The sequence below is a fragment of the Chelonoidis abingdonii genome, chromosome 14, assembly GCF_003597395.2.
Source record: "Chelonoidis abingdonii isolate Lonesome George chromosome 14, CheloAbing_2.0, whole genome shotgun sequence".
In the NCBI taxonomy this organism is placed as follows: domain Eukaryota; kingdom Metazoa; phylum Chordata; order Testudines; family Testudinidae; genus Chelonoidis; species Chelonoidis abingdonii.
Genome location: NC_133782.1, coordinates 6,312,771 through 6,334,676, shown reverse-complemented (window position 1 = coordinate 6,334,676; position 21,906 = coordinate 6,312,771). Strand labels below are relative to the sequence as shown.

Here is a 21,906-nt window from a genome sequence, read left to right as displayed (position 1 = left end):
CTGGCATCGTGGTCCAAGCCCATCTCTGCATAGGTATTTGTATTTTTAAAATACTGAATAATATAAAAACTGCCGATGTTTGTCTCTCTCAAGGCAGCCATCTCAACCTGGGCAGGCCTTTCCTTTCATTTCCCTCTCCTACTGCCAAAGCGAAATAAGATATCTTGCAAGGCGACAGTGACAGCTGGGGGCAGAGAGAGCATTACTGTACTAATCCTCTTACAGGAGAAAGGCCAGCTCCCCTTTTTGTCTGTCTATAAAGATCTGTTGGATAGGAAGCTCCAAAACCCTGTATGAATGCTTGAAATGCAAAAGGCATGGCCTGGCAACCTTGCATCCAGCTGGATTCAGGGCTGGATTCAATAAAAATTTAATGTAGGAGGAGTGTGTATTGACTCTGGCTCTCAGAAGTTCTGGTTGTTCCTATCTGTTTTTCAGTCACTGCAGAAAAATTGTATAATTACCACAAATTCTGTGTTTCATAATGCACATTACACAGAGAGAGGGAAACATTTACAACCAAGGTTGTACCTACTCTCCCCCCGTGTATATGTAATGCATGCACCCACTTGCCGCAACGGGTTTTTTGGGTGCAAATGTTAACATTTCCCCACAGGACTGTTTAAACAACAAGAGCAGGCATGGGAATACCTAGCAGGTATTTGCACTTGCAGAGTGCAATTGGAATTTTTGCATAAAGAAGCTGAGGGCTGAAAATCTAGCCCAGAGAATCTTCCACAATGTAGAAAAAATCTGTCTCTGTGTCAAATAAATATAGTTTAATAATATCCTGTTACAGGGTGGCCGGCTCTTTAAGGGGAGTTGGGCTCAGCCTCATCTGCAAAGGATCAGCTCCCTCCCAGCTGAGAGAGAGCAGCTAGTGATCAAATGCTTACAAAAGCCAGCTGGTGGCCCAGTGGAGGAGAAAGCTGCCAGGAGCAGGGAGGTGCTGATAGGAAACCACTGGGGTTGGGAAACAGGACAACAGGAAGCTGTCTGGCTCCTGTGGGCAGCTCTGGAGCAGGGTTGGACTCTCAGACAGGTGGCCTCTAGTATGGAACCCAGTAGGGAGTAGATAGGCCCCTGATGAAGACCCTAAGTAGCGGGGAAGGGACAATTGTGCTGTGCTAATTTTAAAGTCGAAGGCCTGAGAAAAGGGCCTGCCCAACTGGGTGTGAAGTCACTTCTTCCTGGAGCGAGGGGACAGGGCAGAAGCCTATGTGCCCTTTTGATGCCAATAAACAGGACTAGCACATTTTAAATATTAGGATTCATCTGTGAGGTCAATTTCATAATTAACAAGGAACAACTGTTTGTTACCTAATAACTAGGGGGTAATTCCAATGGAAATTTTAATTACACAGCTCATTGCTTCATCACAGTATGTCATTTGTCAAAAACAAATTGTGTCAAACCAACCTGATAGCTTTCTTTGACAGGTTAACAAGCCTTGTGGATAGGGGGGAAGCGGTAGACATGGTATGTCTTGACTTTAGTAAGACTTTTGATACTGTCTTGCATGATCTTCTCATAAACAAACTAGGGAAATGCAACCTAGATGGAGCTACTATAAGGTGGGTGCAAAACTGGTTGGAAAATCATTCCGAGAGAATAGTTATCAGTGGTTCACAGTCATGCTGGAAGGGCATAACGAGTGGGGTCCCGCAAGGATCAGATCTGGGTCTGGTTCTGTTCAATATCTTCATCAATGATTTAGATAATGGCATAGGGAGTACACTTATAAAGTTTGCGGATGATACCAGCCTGGGAGGGGTTGCAAGTGCTTTGGAGGATAGGATTAAAATTCAAAATGATCTGGACAAACTGGAGAAATGGCCTGAAGTGAATAGGATGAAATTCAATAAAGACAATGCAAAGTACCCCAGTTAGGAAGGAACAATCAGTTGCACACATACAAAATGGGGAAATGACTGCCTAGGATGGAGTACTGCGGAAAGGGATCTGGGGTCATAGCGGACCACAAGCTAAATATGAGTCCACAGTGTAACACTCTTGCAAAAAAAAAAGCAAACATCATTCTGGGATGTATTAGCAGGAGTGTTGTAATCAAGACATGAAAAGTAATTCTTCCGCTCTACTCTGTGCTGATTATGCCCCAACTGGAGTTTTGTGTACAGTTCTGGGCGCCACATTTTGGAAGGATGTGGACAAATTGGAGAATTTCCAGAGAAGAGCAATGAAGACGATTAAAGGTCTAGAAAACATGACCTAAGAGAGAAGATCGAAAAAACTGTGTTTGTTTAGTCTAGAGAAGAGAATACTGAGAAGGGACATGAGAACAGTTTTCAAGCACATAAAAGGTTATTACAGGGAGGAGGGAGAAAAATTGTTCTTAACAGCTGAGGATAAGACAAGAAGCAATGGGCTTAAATTGTGGTATGGGAGGTTTAGGTTGGACATTAGGAAACACATCCTAACTGTCAGGGTGGTTAAGCATTGGAATAAATTGCCTAGGGAGGTTGTGGAATCTCCAGCACTGAAGATTTTTAAGAGCAGGTTAAACAAACACCTGTCAGGGATGGTCTAGATAATTAGTCCTGCCACAAGTCTAGGGGACTGGACTAGAAGATCTGTCGAGGTTCCTTCCAGTCCTATGATTCTATGATAACCTGCTACCTGCATAGTTAGGAACCCATGCAACCTTGTAATTTAAATGTCTCTTCAGTGCACTTTAGGGGAGTAAGGAGTTTTCTTTCAGCATGATTGGGAATATAGTTATAACACACATGCTTCATGCATCATGAACCTCTGATCGATTTGCACTGAACATGTCTAAAGTTATTCCATAGTGAGCAAGGATGTCTCATGCATATCCACTCTTCCTTAATGAGTTCCTTCTCAGGAATAGGCCCCTTCGGGGCACCCCATAAACAACCTCTAGCAAAGCTCTTAGTCAGACTCGCTTAATCCAAATCCACTGCTATTTAGATTCACGAACAGAAGCCATCAGATTAAAATGTCAATAGTTCATACAGCACCTGTACATGCTAGAAGATTAGATTCCTCTTAGATCCAGTGGTTATGCAGATGCGCAGATAAACCAGGTCTCCCTGGATATACTACCCTTCCCTGCTGTGAGAGTGCTCATCTGGAGCTTATGTAAAGTAGAATGTGTCCTCTGGAGTCTGTACAAGTATGAGCTTGCTACAAGTGGCTGGAATAGAGATTAATCAGCATCACTTCGTGAGAAGCACTTTGAGAAATGAGTGTGTTATCTCAGTGCCATCACGAAATGCTTCCGCTGCATTTCCATGGTCCCACTGAATACCTTTCCTTTTTATGGAATATGCTAAACTACAGAGGATCTGATTCTAATCTCTCTTACACCATTGACCTGAGAGGAGCTTGCCACAGGGGATGCAACCATTTCCTGCTTGTTACTGTTCAGCCCTCTCAAAATGCATTTGTGGCAGACTTACCTAGGGCCATATGGCAGCAAGGCCATCATATGCATGTGCTGGGAGCATGAGAGGAGCTTTAAGCATCCACTCATGACCGCAGTGAGAGCTTTCACGGTTGCAGTTTCCATATGGGCTGAGCTGAGTGTGAGCTACAGATGGGGATTCACTAGAACGCTGCATCTGAGTCCTTAAAAAAAAATTGGGTGAAACCCTAATTCGGATCTGCTTTCGGAGCCTCTTGGAGGACACCTGTCACCTGACCTCTTTGATTTGTGTCAACATCACCATTCGCAGAGCCACCCACGCTGCTCTGGAATGAAGCAGATGGAGCAGAAAAGTTGCTTCCGTCCTAGATTTTCCGTAGAGGTGCAAAACCACAACGAGTCAACCCTCACTGCTACCGATATCGCCTTCGGCAGCCGTTTGTTACAGTTACAAAACCAAGCAACTTCAGGCTTTCTCCTGTGCTGCTCCTCATGCCTGGAAGAAATAAGCATCCACAAAGCCACCTCAATGTCCTCCCTTCAAATCTCTGCTGCGATGGATGGTCCAACAGCAGATGTGCAGTGACTGCTGCTTTCACACTCACTAGTATCTCACTGTTACCTTCTGCTTCCTGCTCTGTTTGTCACATCCCCTTCTAGCAAGCAATGCGGGGGCACGGAGCATCTTCTGACGTGTGTGTGCAGTATAAGCACTACCACAGTACAGACACTACTTAATATTAATAACAAGAGAGTCTTGTGCTTTGTCCCACTTCGGCAGGGCAGTCCTGGGAGAAGAGGACCGCAAGGGGAACAAGGGGAACCAGGGCCGAAGGTGAGCAATGACAGCCCTCTGCCTCCGATTTTCTTTCAGGCAGCTATAGGTCATACGCAGATCTGGGGTGAGAATGTGCAACTCCCTTAACTTCAACTGATTTACATTTACTCGCCTCAGGTCTGAATTCATCCCTGCATTAATGATTGAGCCTTCTTGCTACTTAGTGCAGGGATCCAGAGATTTTGAGAAACAGAGCAATGAAAATGTCTGTAATCGAATAGAAAATGACATAGTTATTTAAACCCCAAGTGGGTGGTCAGAGCTGTGTGATATAGACGTGATCCCTGCTCCAAAATTCTCCAGACACCTAGTTGTGCTGAGTTAACTACATAGATCCAATAAGCTTCTTTCTAAGAAAACAACCTGACTCTATCAGAAAACGTTCATCCCAGTTTTGTGGTGCTCTTATTCTCCCTGCCGTGCGTGGCTGATTTGACCCCATGCCTCGGCGTGCTTGGGAAAGGTGTGAAGTGCAGGGAGAGCCACGGAAACTGGGTATATCTCTGTGGAAAAGGAGCAGAGACAAGTATGAAACAAAAGGCTGGATCTGAACGTCCTGGAATTTGGAGGGTGGGGAAGGCACTGAAATCCACAGCCAGAGTGTTTGCTATGTGTTACCCAACAAAGCATGATTGAGAGAATCCAGTAAAGAAGCAAGGGAACCACTCCCCCGCCCCCCCACCACTGCTGTCCTTTTTCTGCACAGAAGCCAGCATCATTGATACAGCTGGTCAGAAAAAGAGATTGAAAAATGGACACCGTTTTTGGAAGTCTTTGTGGGACTTTCTCTCCTTCCCACCCCCCACTCCCCATTTTTTGACCAGCTCCAATCATTAGAATAATTTGCTATAGGGCAGGGCTGCTCCTGGTTCCCTGGAAACCAGTGCGAGTTTTACCATTGACTTCCCTGGACTCAAAACCTCGGACTGCAAAGGCAAAGGGCTGTACAGCAGAGGGTACTGGACACTTCCAGGCCTTGCCTCTTCCTTTTGCATCCAGTAGCTTCTTTGTGCTGACACCGGTCGTACAGTGCAGTCAATGCGTGTGGAAGTCGCTGGTATCCCTCCCCACATTTGATTTCATTTCTTTGACTGGCTTTAGGGTGAGCCAGGTCCTCCAGGACAAGCCGGACCAGAGGGTCCTGGTGGACAACAAGGGTCACCAGGCTCCCAAGGAATCACCGTGCAGGGTCCAGTGGTACGTGATCTCTCCCATTGCTGTTATCCCACCTTTTGCTCTGTGTGAAAGATACATCTGTATGGGGGGTCTGGTTTTGTTACAAGGATGTGGTGATAAAAACTCCTGAGCCCTAGCTACACCACTGCTTACAATGCTGTTACTACCAGCTTTGCTGCTGCTATTACAGGGCTATCTAGTTTTCCTAATGTTGACAAGATGCTAAATTCTGGTTTAAAAACTGGCCATGGAGGATAGCTGATCCCTAGTCTAGCCCTTGAAGTGTCCAACGGAGTATTAAAATTTCAGTAGCACAGTCATCATGGTTAGAGAAGCAATGGGCAAGTGTTAGAGAAGCAATATACACTTGCATGTATGTGGATAGACACACAAACCTGCATGCAAATGCTAGGCAAAAGGGTCAGATATGGAGGTGTGCAAGAATCCCTTCAAAGGGCATGTGGAGGTAGTTGGGTTCCTGGCCATGCTGAACTGACCATTAGTGGTGAGTAGCCGTGGATAGATAGACGTCTGCCCAACTTAAGGGGTGGTGCAGATTACATGCAACTCTATTGTCACATTTTGGTTCCAGGGGCCACCAGGAATTAAAGGGGAGAAAGGAGACACTGGAATCCCAGGCATGCAGGTAACATAATCGACATCACTCCTTTGACTCAAAGAGCTACCTATTTTACTGCTGAACATCTGAGATCCAAGGAATTATCTGTCATTATTGCCATCCCCACTTTGAAACCATATCTCCAGCACGCAGGAAACCTTGCACTGCTATTGTGCGCTCACATCCGAGCCCGCACAGGAGCTTGAAAAACGTGAATCAGTTCAGCCTCCTACCAACCTTGCAAGTATTATTGGGCCCATTTCCCTGAAGAATAAACTGAGCGGTGGACAAACAGTAAAGCAATGGCAGAGCCAGCAGGCTGGCTTCCACCCCTCCTCTCTACCACTTCCTAAGTATCCCCAGTGCAGAAGAGGCAGGAGATCCAGTTGGGCCTGTAAAATTCTTTTGGGACTCCCTATTATGGAAAGTGCTATTAAAATGTGAGGCATAGGGGAGGAGAGAGAAGAGGAGTCTGACGTTATGATGGTGAATGAGGCAGGGTTCAGTTTTATATACTGAAAAACAGAGCCAATTGAAAATGAAATTTCATTGACATTTTAGTGCTGTTTCTTTTTTGTTCTGCTGTGCTTGATTGTCCTCTTTGGTGGTTGCCTCTATTTCCACCATTAAAAATATGATGTGGGATGTAATTGCTGGATGCCAGCCTTAACCAGCAATTCTGTTTTCCAGGGTATTCCTGGTGTCCAGGGAGCTCCAGGCAGAGATGGCATTCAGGGTGCAAAGGTAAAACACTCAGATCCAGATTTTCAAATCTGGGCACCTAACACTCCATATGTGGCCTAATTTGCAGAGATGCTGAGCACCCACAGGTCCTAATACGTTGGGTAAACTGAGGTTGCGCCACACCTCTGAAAACTGGCCTGCTTTTAGGTGCACAAATATGGACTTGGATGCCTAACTTTACTCACTCAGATTTGAAAACTTTGGCCAGACTATAGCTGCACCACTTCCTGTAAAAAGTGCATGGCAGAGTATACAGGGGTGGGGAGGAATTGACTTGAGATGGTGGATTAGAGATTTACTCTCTGGGTACTTCCCCCATGGCACCTTACCTAGCAAAGAGCTCTGGGGTCCTATTCTTCTCACAGCATCTTGGAGTAAGCGTGGACATTCTGCTGTTGAGAGGCAGCATTCACAGTTTTCTCTACTCTCCGCCCAACAGTTGATATTGCTAGCACAGGACAAACCTGTGGCAGCAGGGATGGGTGAATTGATGATCCAGACATCTCAAATTTGGCCCAAAAATTCTTCAGCTAGATTTATGTGGCTGAGCAGTTGCCAATGTCCTTGGGTGTTTGGCAGTTGTTATGTTCCATTGATAAGCCCTGGCTAAACAGCATTTGGAGTAAGGCATCACATCACTGCACCCTCAGCTCTCACCAATGCTGTGAGGACCCTCTTGTTAACACACTGTTGGGTTTGCAGGGGGTGAGAGGACTGGAAGGCACAGCAGGGCCTCCGGGGCCACCAGGACCCAGGGTAAGAGCTTGCACAAACTGTCAGTACAAAGCTTGTCATCAGCAATAACTTTCACTTCCTGCTGACTTGCTGCATTTTCCACTGGAGCCAATGTAACCACCTCCTGGCATGGGTCATCACAGGGTTAGAACCTGGGACTTTCAGCATTGCAGCAGAGACCTCTACCATTTCAGCTTCAGGAGTAACTCTGTGAGCTGGTAGCAGTAGACAACTTAGCTAGTAGGCAGCCTCTAGAGGGACGTGTGCTTTGCCAGAGGGTTAGGTGGTCCAGCTGGCTACTGTTCCTCTTTCTTAGATGGTGGATGAGTTTAAGGCATACAGAATGCTAGACTGAAGTCACTAGCTGGAACTGGGCATGATGCCAGGCAAGATGTCCTCACTCAACTCTGCCCATGCCAGTGGGACCTGAGCTGCTCCCAAGCACAAATTCCTAGCCTCAGTTTCACCAAGGACAGCCTTAGAGTTCATCTACCTATTTATAAGGCTCCAATCACATTAGTGTCGAGTGTCTCTCAACACCGTGAGTGGTGGTGAAGTATTATGTCCCCACTTTACAGATAGGGAGCTGAGGGATTGCGAGGCTCAGTGACCTACTACTGAACTTCAGGCAGTACATGGCAGACGCAGGAAGTGAACCCAGGTTCACTGAGTCCCACCATGAACTACCAGACCAGCCTTTCAATAGCAAAGATGCCACCTGTGCACTAGGAATTGCACTGAAATCTCCATCTCATTTCCCCAAGACCACTAAATAGCTGTCAATCGCTATTGACTGGAATCCAGTGGGTGAAAAATTACAAATAAATAGAAAATAACTGGCCCTTTTCCTATACAATTCAGGCAACTGCAGAAATACAACTGGGGAGAAGACAGAGATGTCTAGAGCATGCAGGGTTTTTTTTTTCCTTTAAACAATTCTTCATTATTGATGCAATTACACATTGGAGGGAAGCTCAGCTGTAAACGAGAGGCGTTAACTGTCCAAAAATAGATGTGCTCTGGGCTAAGACTAAAATAATCTCAATATAGAATGAAAGAACTAAAAACTGAAGGGTAAAAACCACCTTGCAGGTCGTGGGCACAACTCACATCTGCTCTCCTGGCCATAATTGAGACAGTAATCGTAAATGATGTGAACATGACTCATACATGATATACTCTTAACATTGTCTTCATGGTTGGATGATGCACTGACATAAACCTTAAAGGCACAATGCCTTTAACTGAGTCCTCTAAACTGATTCTGCTGGTGCTCTTGGAGCCATAGGGAGATGTCAGCCTCAAGTAGCAAAAGAAAACGTGCAGCTGACTGGGCCTTCTCTGTAGCTGCATCTCACAATTTAATCTCTGCAGGGTTTCCAAGGAATAACAGGTTTCCGAGGCAGTAGCGGAGAGCGAGGACCTCCAGGTGATGTTGGACCCACTGTAAGTGGTGTGTGTGTGTGTGTGTGTGTGTGTGCGTTATGGTACTTGAGGAGTGCCTGATGAGAGCATGGAATCTGAGAGAGTTCTAAATGGACTGAGCTGCAGCTGCAAAGTTCAGCTCTGCATCTGAATTTCCTCAAAGTTTGAATGTGTGTAGCTCTGAGGGTGTTAGGTCAGATCCATCTCTTCTGGTGGAAGGGACTTTAACTATTCATCAAAGACCTAGCTGACAAATGTCTTGGAGTAGAATCAGGGCTAGTTGTTCATGGCAGGCATGGCCCTCTGCAGGATTCTGAGCTAAATAAAATCCAGTGGTCAAAAATTTCCTGTGTAAGATCCTGGACTGGAGAAAGAAATTACTAGAGATAGGCCTGAATCAAATTTTTTGGGCAAGCCTTAGCCCACATCTGAACTTTGCAGTTGTCCCTTTAGCTAAGATGAAGAACTCTTTGCATGTGAGGAGAACTTACCTTGGATCAAAGGCAGATCTGTAGGGTTGACAGCTCTGATGCTGCCTTTTTGTTGGCATCAGTCTTTTCCTGTTGCTCCTTATTTGTTGTTATCCTTAATAAAAACCCTCCATTACTTGTATGAATTTGGTCTTCTGTTGTGGGGTGGGGGGAGTGTATATATCCTTAACTACAGCCACAGTATTTACTGGTTCACATGTTTGTGACTAAACAAAATGACATTTGTGCATGCATTTTGCATAATTCTGTGATATACAACCATAAGATATCAAAGAATGGGACTGTCAGATCAGCTTCCCCTGTGCATCTGCATTCACATTTGTTGGGTTTTGTGCATGCAGATGGCTGAGACTACAGTTTTGGAAGAAGCACCTGAAAAAATCCACCTCAGATGTGGTCCTTACTTTGGAGTTAGCCTGTAAACATACTGCTGGCTGTTCTCTTGCGAATCCCAACAGCAAAGTACTGTACTAATACTGGCGTTTATTAAATTGGCCTTTTACTTTCCATGTTTCACCTCCTCCCAGTTTAAAAAGTGTTTATTTTTGCTCTATTTTCTCAACAGGGTCTGCCTGGTCCAAAGGGGGAAAGGGGAGAGAAAGTGAGTTGTTTCTCGTTGGAGTTCTTTATATTGTGCAGTCAGTTCCTGAGTGCAGCACTGACTGGGCAGCGCACGCTAAGCAGCTGTACAAGTGACAGTGACGTGATTAAGCCATTTCAGTGCTGAACTCTCTCATTTACCTATTGCTTCTTGGCTTTCCATTCACCTGAATGACTGTCCCATGGGAACCTGACAGAATATTGCAACAGGCTTAGTCTCAGTAATGGTGGGGGAGGGGGAAGCCCACCAACTACTTGACTCCCGTTAAGGATTTTTCTATAAAAATGTATTACATGCTAATTGACTAACTCAGAACAAAAGTTGGTGGGTCAGATCCTCAGTTACCATAAATAGTTGCAGCTCCCCTGGAATCAGGGGATTTACACAATCTGAAAATCTGGCTTTAGATATTGAGGGAGAATTTTCCCTTGGCAATGCTGCCTAAAATTTTCTCAAGTGCCTGAGTCCTAGTTTCAAGGGTGACTTGAGCACATAGACTTCTGCCTTCCCTTGATTTCAGTGGGAGTTAGGCCTTAGGAGAGTGAGTTCCATTGACTTTCAGTTAGATTACACTCCTAAATGGCCTGTCTACTGCTAGGTAGCACTGAGTGCCAGAGAATGCGCACAGCTCTTGTACCAGCTTGCAGTCAGCCAGTCTGTAAATTACACATGAGAACTGGGAAAACTCAAACCTTGTCTGTAGGTGATGCAAATATAGAATTTGCCACGTTTCCTTTCATGCAGGACCAGATTGACAGACATTGAAGCCAATGGAAATCATTCCATTACCTTCAATAGGCTCATGCCCTGAGAAGCCTCTTCACTGGACCTCTTTCTCACTTGTTCCCATTGCACTTGTCTTTGGGTACATCTGTGCTGCAGATTAAAACACATGCCACAAGTCTCAGAGCCCAGGTCAATTGACTCATGATCACGCTATGGGGCTAAAAATAGCAGTGTAGACATTCCTGCTCAGACTGAAGCCCTGGTTTTGAGACCCTCCCGGGTCACAGGGTTTCAGAGCCTGCACTCCAGTCTGAGTGGGAACATCTACATTGCTATTGTCAGCACTATGACCCAAGTCCCGTGAGCCCAAGTCAGTTGACACAGGCCCTGAGGCCTGACACCGCGGGATTTTCTTTGCAGTGTAGAAAGTGGTGCTGGAGGAGTTTTTTAAAGTGTAGGTGTTGAAGGTCGAAACCATGTATTTGGGTTGCTATTACTACTTCTGGCCAGGAAGTGCAGCAGCACCCCTGCTTCCAGCACCTACGGCCTTCGAGACTGGGTGCAAGACTTTTCTATTTGAAACTGATACTGATTGTTCGTTTCGTCACCTCCCTTTTTCACCAGCTCTTCCTTTTGTGAACTTTTTTTATGTTGTGATTGCTGGTTTTCCCAGGCGGACCTTGTGCCTGGTTTTTGTTTCATTCTGTGTAAGATTGCACAGTGATCGCAACAGTACCAGCCACAGATGGACGTTTTTGAAAGAGGCTTGGAAGGGTTCAGTTTTTATAGTTATGAATTTTTATGGCTAGAATCAATGTTTATTTCCAAGTAGTTTATATCCTGCTGTGCAAAAACTCTGAGAAAAAACTCAGAAAGCAATTGTTGTTTATTCAGCAGGTAATGACCATAGGAGTCAAGATTCATTCATTAAAGATTCAGAAGCAAAGGCATAAAGTTGTTATATTTAATCATATTAATTTAAGCATCGCTGAGTACTGACTTATATGCTAAACACACTTATCAGCCTTCAAGCCATATAAACATATATGCAACTATACTCTCCAGTTGTGGTTAATTTTCATTTAATAATGACTGAAAATTTATTTAGTCAACTTGTGGCTGCAGGGAAAATCAAAATTATTGATATTTACCAGTTAAGATTTTATTGTTTCAAAGCCTATTGATGAATAAATAGCGATATCTCAGGGTGATGAATATCTCAATAGCTCAAACTGATTGTGCCATCATAAAACTTACATTCTTACCTTCTATCCACTTTATTTTAAAAGTATTTAATTATTTTTAATTTTACTTCAGGGTGAACCACAATCCCTGGCCACAATTTACCAGCTGGTTAGCCAGGCTTGTGAGCAGATGATTCAGAGTGAGTATAACTTGTCTCCTTGGGCAGTAATACTTCTACAGTACTTGATGTTTTACCATATAATGAAGAACCTGATCCAAAATCCATTGGCAGGAGGCCTTGGCCTTGCATTGGGAGAGGTATAGCTCAGTGGTTTGAGCATTGGCCTGCTAAACCCAGGGTTGTGAGTTCAATCCTTGACGGGGCCATTTAGGGATCTGGGGCAAAAATTGGGGCTTGGTCCTGTGCAGGAGGTTGGACGAGATGACCTCCTGAGGTCCCTTCCAACCCTGAGATTCTATTCTATGACTTCAGTGAGCAAGAATCTCACAGGCTAGCTCTCAAAACTGAACATTTTTCTTCCTCCCCCACCAAGTTGTATTAGAACAAAGACCTGTGAAATATTACTTAGCAGTCCAGCCTGACATCTTGTACTGGATTTTTCTTTCAAGTGTAGGAAAAGGCTTGGATTGACGGTTGACTCTTTTAGGAAAAATCACTCCAGTGTGCCATTAATTGATCCCTCAGTTTCTACAGCAGAGAAAACAGGAGGCTTGATTTTGGGTGGGTGGGTGGAACTTGGAAAGCTTAGCTCAGATGATGCCTGGACCAAGTGCAACACCCACTGAACGCACCAGGGATTTGTGTGTTTGCTTTTCCTGGGATGAAGAGTTGTCAGCAAGATTTGCTTGGGGTCAACCATGCACAGGGAAATCAAGTTAGTGCTTTGCCCAAGGTCAGATAGCAAGACCATGATTCAGCAGAGTCTTCCTCTTCAGTTCATGACCTCTGCAATTTGGACTGACAACTTCATAGTACCTAGTGATTTTTATTTATATAAGGTTTTTTTTTAGAGACGGGGCAACATCAGAATATACAGAATAAAATCAGACCACATCATTCATCCTGATATGAGTTTTGCAAACAAAACCAGAACCAGGGAATGGTTTTGTAATATCAAAAGTTTCCATAGTTTGACTCCCATCTATGTAAAATAAGTATGAGCCAAAACTGGAACCACTGTCACTTATCTACCACCCTATTTCACCTCTCCCTCCCTGAACTTTGGGGTGCAGACAAAACAGAAGTGGATCTGAACCTCCCCCTAATTGTGGTTTTGCAAACTCAATGAAGTTTCCAGCTAGTACTTTTTCAAACCCAAACCACCCTTTGCCTGGTCTGATGATAGGTACATTGCACTTTTAAGACAGGCTGCAGTATTGCCTTCTCTCTGCTATGTAAGTGATGTAACCAATGTATAACCATATGGCATCAGAACTGTATATGGGAAACTAAAAATGGGCCAAAATGAAGACCTGACTTCTAAACAGCTTTAGCTTTCAAGGGCTTTGTGATGGGTTCTGCTCTAAGTCCTTGGAACTAAACATAGTGACAATTTCGGATCCAGAAACAGAAGGGGCTTGGGGCGGGGGGGAGGTGATGTTTTGTATAGATGCAGCCAATATGTTGAGAGATTCATTGGCGTTATTCGATCTCAACCCATATGGTGCCCCTGACTTGGCTCCAAACCTAAGCCAAGTCCTCTGTAGCTTCACATTTGATGGACTCCAACTATTTCTTTGGTTGGAAGAACTTACAGAACCTTTCCTGAGTCTAGTAAAAGGTTAGGACTTGGCCCGAAGGTGGGCAAAAGGCTCTTGGACTCTTTATTTTATCCACACAGGTTACATTTGTGCCAGCAGAGGTTCTGACTTGAGGCCTTTTGCTCATCTCAGCATCTCCTCTGGAGCGGAGTTGAAGCAGTTTATTTTCTGACTTGTCTTCTCAGCTCATGTGTTGAAATTCGACTCATTCATCCACGAACATACGAGGAAGCCAGTTCCTGTGTGGGATGACACACTGAAGCCAGGAGGACCTGGACCACCAGGTCTTCCAGGTATTGCTGGTACTAAAGGAGAAAGAGGAGAAGACGGTATCCCAGGACAGCCAGGCAAAGATGGGTATCCTGGGGAAAGAGGTACTGACTGAAGAGTTCTTAAGTAGGGCTTCGCCATGGCCTTCATACTTTCAGACATAGTGGCTAATGAAGGGTAGCTTCTTCACCTAAACTTCCAGATAGAAACTTCCAGAGCACTAAGCTCACGTCCATTTCACATTGATTCAGCATGGTATAGAGATAGGCGCCAACAGCAAAGATTCCCTCATGATCCAGATGTCCACGAAGTTTGGAGGTTACTGGATCAGAGGGATTTGTTCAGCTCTAGCTCTCATAATGAGCAGGATCTGCAGCCTAGTACCTTCTCACCCTGTTTTCAGGAGTGACGTCAAAATTATGGTTCCAAGACATTTTGAGTCACACTCACCCCATTAATATTACAAACAAGTAGAGTGTCTGCCCAGGATTACCAGCATGAGTGTCTGTCTGGTCTGCCTGAATATCTGTACTTCATTCCCGTCCACTTCTGAGCCAGTAATTGCATACTGGCATTATGTCTGTTTAGCAACGTGGATCCTGCAGCACCCATTCTCTAACTGGATCTCCCACGTAGCTGTGAGCTGCTCATCATTCGTCACACTCCCCTCCTCAGCTTTGCCAGTGACTCTTCTCCACATCCCTTCACACTGCCCCTTACTTGTGGAATATCCTTCCTGAGCTGATCTCACCTCATTCAGCTCCCACCGCTGTCGGGTCCATGAAATCAGCCGTTTAACGATGGCTCCAGGGAAAAAAGATGGAAATATCTGGACATATGTTAAGGCCAAAGCCAGAGCATCTGCTGTGGCCAGTGTGCCATTGGGTAGCTGGAGAAATACATAAAAGGGGCCAACTAAAATAATCCCTCCCAACATCAAACAGTACTAAGGGAGAAATTTATGGGACTTAGGATATGCAGTGTCATGTACTCCTGTACCAGATCTAGACTTGCTTACACACACCAGGTGTGTTTATTGTCAGATCCTTTAATGCTCTGCCAGGTATGGCTGAGGTTTATATTACACTTACCTTTCCATTTTATGCAACAAGTAGCCCAGGACAGATGGGAGTGGTGACACCTTGTTTGTTTGTGCCATGAAGCAAAGTTTGATGGGGCAGGAAGGATTCCAGTATGGGACTGTACTTCTTTCTCCCATCCATTGCATTGTTACCCACCTCAGATTGCAAGCTCTTCAGGGGAGGGACCCTGTGTGTTGGTGTGCGTGTATTCACATCACCCAGCCCAGTGGAGTGCAGTCCTGGTGGATGCCTCCAGCCATTCACGTGCTCATAAGTACTAATCAACAAAAAACAGGACCACCTTCTACCCAGCAGCATCACCCACCATCCAAGGTGGGCTCTCATTGTCTCTGGGCACAATGCTGGACCAAATCTGAAAGTTTTACTTGATCAAAACTCCCCTTGAAGTCAATGTAAGGACTAAGTAAAGATGCCAGCATATGGCCAACAGTTTTTCCCAGTAAGGGAATGAGAGCAGCATGCAATGCTTCTTATCTCTCCCCCCACCCCGCCCACCCGCCACCCCTCAGTGGGCAGAGCACTCGCTGGCACCTTTTTGGAGTAGAACTCATGAGCTTTGGAGAGAATATTCTCTGATCTCTGGCCTCTTGGCCTCAAACTTAAAGCTCCTGCACTTGCAAGGGGAAAGTGTTGCTGGAACTTTTGTTTAATTACAGGGCAAATCTTGACTGCACTGTCATCCTGGCAGCCACCCGTGGTTTAAAAAAACAGTATATTAAGGATAGGCTGTTAGAAGAACCTTTTGGCTGCAGCTCCAAAATGGCACATACAGCATTATTAAAGATGAAAATGTTGGGAGAGAAAGAAAAGGAAATGACTGTGTGCATGTGCAAGAAGAGCCTCTCCCTCCTTTTTCATGTAGAATTTCCTTCAATTTTTGGTCTAAGTTTGTGGTTTAATTGGCACATTTCACACAGCTGCTCACCCAGCAACCTGAATCTGTCAAGAACGCTCAGAGAAGATTCTGCACTGTTGTTTCCTGTTCCCCCACCATCTTTTTTGTAGCTCTTTACTTTTCTGTAGAAAAGCCATCTTGAAATGTGTGTTTGGGGAAGTATCTTCTTACTAGAGCTTTTGGGGATAGCAAGTTTGCTTCTGAAGCAGCCCTTCTCCCCTCCCCAGTCTTTATTCATAGCATGCCAGTGAGAACAGGATGGGAGCCAGCACTAGGGGTATATACCAACCATACTGACTTTTTTTTAAACCAACTCATGTAAAAACACAGTTTTTTTCTTCTTCCCATTTCAAGAAAAATCTCCCCCAGTCACAAGCTCAATAACAAACTCTGTTTCTGTCCACCTGACAAGACATGTAAGGCAAGCAGCTATTTTTGCTACTAACACAAAGGACCGCTCCATGCACTGAAAGTTCTGCAGTTTGAGTCCTAGGCCTGTCAGGCGATTCCTGCTGCTCTCTCTCACAAGCATTTATTCCCACGAAAGGGCCTCACTTCAGGAGCAGGTCTTAGATATTGATACAAATTTTTGATGGCAGGAGAGGCAAAGACAGGTGTTAATGGGAGGAAATAATGTCCAAGCAGATATTTTTATAAAAATATTTGCTGGAGAGTCTTGTGCAACAACATTAATTGAAACTGCTCTGGCTTCAGTAGCTGCTTAATCCTTCTGAAAAGCCAACCCCTAGCTCGAGCTCGTTAGTCATTCAGTTCTGTCCTGAAAACATAAAGCTTACCAAAATGACAACTAAGTGGAGCAGGGATGAAGCAACCTGCAACTATTTCCAGATGGTCATGTGAGGAGACAGATCCCCTAGATGAAGAACAGGTAGAACTTATGTGTAAAACTGGTCAAAATCTCTTTGTCAAAACTTCTCTCAAAAAAAGCCATTTCCTCAAGAGAGATGTCTTGAGACATGAGGTGCGGAAGTTAATATCTTTTATTAGACCAACTTCTGTTTGGGGAGAGAGAGACACTTTTGAGCTACACAGAGCTCTTCTTCAGGTCCTAGTTTAGTTGACCATTTCATCAGGAAGGTGAAACTAACTCATTAGCCTATGGGTCAGGATATTGACCTGGAACATGGGAGACCAGATTAGAGTCAGAGAAGGGACTTGAACCTGAGGCTAGCACATCTCAGGCCAGTGTCATAACCACCAGGCTGGTGACACTGGGGGAACTTTTGTAAGGTCTCAATTTCATTCCTCCTCAGAATGGAAACAGATTCCCAAACCTCTAAAACATTGCACACAATGGAATTGTTGTTTTCCAGCCAGCCCTCCCTGAGCAGCAAGAGCCTGGCATATGCAGTTGCAGCGGTTGCCCTGAGAAAGCTGCAGTTGGGTGCTGGCCCCTAGAGGTGGTAAGAGGAGAAAGAGCTCAGGAAGAGTGGCTTTGTTGCACAGAGAGCTGCAGGCACAGCAGAGCAATGCACATGGATGAGGAAGTCATTTCTACTGCGCCACTAAAATGGCATTCAACAGTGAAGGGTTAACAGGCTCCCTAACACTGTATGATGCGCTGCACTGTACTTAAAGACCAGGTATAAAAAATATTAAAAGACAACTTGATTTATATTTACAGTTTCATAAATAGCCACAAACTTAACTTCAGTGGGTAGGGGGATGATCCTATCTGAGGGACAATTCCAAGGGCTGCCCAAGGATACATTTGCAGGGCCACACAGGAGGGGATCCTGTTTTGCTGTGTGCGGCACTAAAGACCACAACCTCCTCAAAGACCATACCACTTAAGAGCCACCGTATGGGGAGGCTGAAGTAGAGGGCATTAATTCAGAGGAAGCTGTTAAGCTCTGGTAAGTGACACATCTCTCTCTCTCATCGTCAAACAGGAGGACCAGGAGTCAAAGGTGAGAAAGGGATGGCTGGAGCCAGGGAGGAAGGAGGCCAGGGACCAAGAGGACGCGCAGGTACAGTGAATACCGTCTTTTGGTTTCAAGTGTAATGTTGACTCTTCAGCTGTGCTCCCAAGGGGTTTGAGCAAACAGCTTGGGCATAGCTTGCAACAGCCACATCCCAATTTCAAAGCAACACTCACTCATGAGGAGCAGATAAGCCTAAATCTGCCTCTAGCAGGGTTTCTGGCACCTTCCTCTGAAGCATCTGGTGCTGGCCATTATCAGAGACAGGAAACAAGACTATATGGCCCATGGGTCTGCTCCAGTATGGCAGCTCCTCTGTTTCTAAGATCCCATGGGGACATACTTTCCAAGGAGTCTCCCTTTGGTAAACATCTGCCAGTGCAGAGGCAGAAATCCCCAATGTCTGAACATACTAATTAGGTAATTGCATGTTTTAATCACACAATTTACGTACAGACATTTCACATTGCCGACACTATTGCAGAGTTTTGTGCATACAAGGCCAGATGTTCAGATAGCATAAACCAGTTAAGGATGTGGCTCACAAAGTGGAAGGCCCTTTGAAAATTGGCCCCATATGACTTTTCACATCGCCTACAAAACACCAACAGACCCCAGTTGTTGGCGGGCAGGATCGAACCTGGGACCTCTGGAGCTAAATGCTTGAGCCTCTGTTGCATGAACTAAAAGTCATATGGCTCTTGGCTACAGCTATAGAGCAGACTCACTCTCTCTCTAAGTGGTCTCGGTACCACTAGATAGGACAGAACACCACTCCCAGGAGGTGTGGGGGGTTAATCTACACTATTGCAGAGTTTTGTGCATCCAGGGCCAGATGTTCAGATGGCATAAGCCAGTTAAGGACGTGGCTCACAAAGTGGAAGGCCCTTTGAAAATTGGTCCCCTACTTTGTTGGAACCTAAAATCACCCAAAATTCTCCCCTCAAGAGCCTGATCTGCTTTAGTTGAAGTCAGGGAGCCTATTGCTGACTTCAATGCCAGCAGGAGAGCATTGCAGAAAGTATTTTTTCATTTTAATATATATGATTGTTACTATTGACATATAAAGACATAAAATCAGTGAATCCAACCAGGATCTTGGGATTAGTGTCTGATAATTCTCCACATGGGAGACAGTGATGAGATTCCCTAATCCTGCTCCCTGCTCATCACGGGCTGGAATTGCTCCTTGAGGGTGAGGATAGGTCATCATACTCCTAAGCAATTCTTCCTGATGTTTAAGAGACAGCACTGATGAAGGCAGACAAGTGTTCTTTCTAGCCTTCTTCAGACAGAGTGATGCTGACCACATCACAAAGCTTCTAGGGCACTGGTGAACAGGAGGAAAGAGTAAAACTGTGGGAAATGAGAAAGCAGTCCATAGATCATCAGGATGCAGTAGGGACTGTAACCCTATCTTCCTTCAAAAGGGAGAAGGGAAAGTCCCCAGATAACCATCAGTAGTTGTGTGCCATCAGACTATAGATATTGCATTGGACCAGCAGAGTTATACTGTACTGTTTGAGATGCCATTCATTTTTCAGGCCTTCCAGGAGAACAAGTCATAGGGGACCCAGGTCTGAAGGGTTCCCCTGGGAGCACTGGTCCTCCAGGTTTTCCTGGTGCCAGAGGCCATCCTGGAGCACCTGGCTACCCAGGTGGTTGTGATATCTCTGGATGCTACAGTGCAAGCACAAGAGGTAAGTCCTGATTCTAGAAGCTGCCCCACTGATGCATCTTTGGCTACCTGGCTAACCTGTATTAGACCAATTATTATTTTTGCTTAATTTATTTTTCCCATGCTTCAAGGGACAGTTTATCCTGGAGAACATTTTTTACTAAGTACTTAACACAAACCATGTGGGAAAAGTCCTTCTGACTGGCTGCTGAACATTTAACAATGGTTGGATTAACCTGTAATAATTGCATACCTCTGTTCTTTACGCATCAGTCCACCTCTCTCACAAATTTTTCCCCTTCTCACCACGAAAGATGTTGTGGAAGACTAAAGCCAGTTCTGGAGGCTTTGGGTTGCATGAGATGATCTAACACACCAGGAGTAGCATTTACTTGGATATGACCTCTGCTCTGTACCTCATGAAAGGACTAGGGATTCTTCTTGAGAAGCACTTATGCATGGTTTCTACTAGAAACTTCTACTGAAAAAAGGCATTCTCATGTGACTGACCATTTGTCTGTAATATTGACCTCCCCCTCAAACTAGCCATTTTTTCAGAGTAGTCGTCTGTAAACTGGCCTACTATGCAACCATGTACTGGAAGGGGAACTGGTTCAAGACTTCTCCTGAATGCTATTTTCACTCTCCCTGTCAGATGAAAACTGTGCATCTTTATTTACCTGTATCTGTATTTCCTTTTTCCTCCATTTGTCAGTGGTTGTCAAACTTTTGGACTGGTGACCCCTTTTGCACAGCAAGCCTCTGAGTGCGACCCTCCCTTATAAAAACACATTTATATTTAACACCATTATAAATGCTGGATGCAAAGTGGGGTTTGGTGTGTAGGCTGTCAGCTTGCAGCCCCCCAGGTAATAACCTCATGAACCCCTGAGAGGTCCTGACCCCCATCTTGAGAACCCCTGATTTATGTGCACCACATCTGAAGAAGGCAAAGTAGATTTTTAAAAATGCTCCTGCTCCATATAGATGGCCCTATTTTCTCTTATGTGAAAGGCCTTTTCTCCTAATACCGAGCTACCCAATTTAGTTATTGGTGTATCTTGTCAATTAACTTGGGGTATTTTCATGGTACTAATGACAGGACATATTAATGCCTTGCTCTGCCTCCCCATCTCATAGAATAAGAATAAAGTACAGACACTAGTTGGTGCCTGAGAGATTGTTGAGGGAGGACTAATTGTGCACCCTCCATCCTCTGTACTTTGTGTTGTATATATTCTTCTGTTCAATAGTATCTCCTGTTTTTGTCTCCAAATGCAGATTTCATCCCATGATGACTGAGGCATGGGCTACCTTGGACAGGTCTCGGTCCTTTGGAAACTTCTGCATTAAGGTTCTATCCAGCCAAAGCGTAACTGCAACTTGAACACCAAATACAAAGTTCCCCCCTGGTTGCACTGGATTTTTGTACGGAAGCACAGAACTCTAAACTAAGCATAAAACACTACCCACAAAACAGATTGTATGCAGCTCGTACCTAGTCATCCCCTCTCACCTGTATTTCTATGTTATCTGAACCATTTTGCATTGGACAGTTGGTGTGTCTGAACTGATGTCAGGTGTCCCACAACAGGGTAAAGAAATACAGTCTGAGGTTCAAGCTATTAAGCCAAAAGTAGCACTAATGGTATATGAAATGTTCAGAAAGAGTCTGAAGCAATGGCTCATGTTTGTCCACTTATTTTATTTTTTCAGCCATTATTGTGGGTCACCAGTAGCTGAGCAAAACAGTACAAAGTACTGACAGATGCAAATCCGTACAATGGGAGACACTGCCATGTTAGCTGTGAGGTGCCAATGGAATAAAGTCTAAGACTATTGTTACTGCTTCTGCCTTTGGCACAATATTGAAGTCTTGCTCTGTTTCATTATATACATGACTATCATTGGACTATGGAATAACCTTTGCAGAGGAACAGTGGAAGCCCAGGTGCCTAGTCTAGTTTTATACATATCAAGCAAAGTACGAGAAAATAGAGCATTTGTGCATTAATAAGAGATGGCCTAGATAACCCCTTGGTCTTCTTGGCGCATAGTAACAGTTTTCCATTGTATTCCATCAAATACTGCATAGCCATAGGCCTCACTTATCAACAGGCTACTAGAGGTATTTGTTATTGTCTGACATTCTAGTTGTACAGGCCATAATTGTTTACATTCATACCAAATTTATATAGATACTAGTAATGCAACGCCTTAATGGTAATTTTGTTATTTTATATTGTACCAGCTTGTATTGGTCCTAGACCCGAGATACATTGTAACTGC

At 44.6% G+C, this 21,906-nt stretch overlaps 1 protein-coding gene across 1 annotated transcript in view; it reads left to right on the top strand.

Annotated features, from left to right (window-relative positions):
- Positions 1-21,658, top strand: part of COL20A1 (collagen type XX alpha 1 chain) — a 95,762-nt gene extending 74,104 nt beyond the window's left edge. Inside the window, exons 27-38 of the mRNA XM_032766402.2 lie at positions 4,188-4,241; positions 5,346-5,441; positions 6,013-6,066; positions 6,730-6,783; positions 7,486-7,539; positions 8,893-8,964; positions 10,000-10,035; positions 12,079-12,145; positions 13,914-14,102; positions 17,910-17,987; positions 19,484-19,639; positions 20,899-21,658. Of these exons, the coding sequence (XP_032622293.1) occupies positions 4,188-4,241; positions 5,346-5,441; positions 6,013-6,066; positions 6,730-6,783; positions 7,486-7,539; positions 8,893-8,964; positions 10,000-10,035; positions 12,079-12,145; positions 13,914-14,102; positions 17,910-17,987; positions 19,484-19,639; positions 20,899-20,912 (924 nt within the window). The 3' untranslated portion in view covers positions 20,913-21,658. The remainder of the gene's footprint in view (positions 1-4,187; positions 4,242-5,345; positions 5,442-6,012; positions 6,067-6,729; positions 6,784-7,485; positions 7,540-8,892; positions 8,965-9,999; positions 10,036-12,078; positions 12,146-13,913; positions 14,103-17,909; positions 17,988-19,483; positions 19,640-20,898) is intronic.
- Positions 21,659-21,906: the final 248 nt, after the last annotated feature.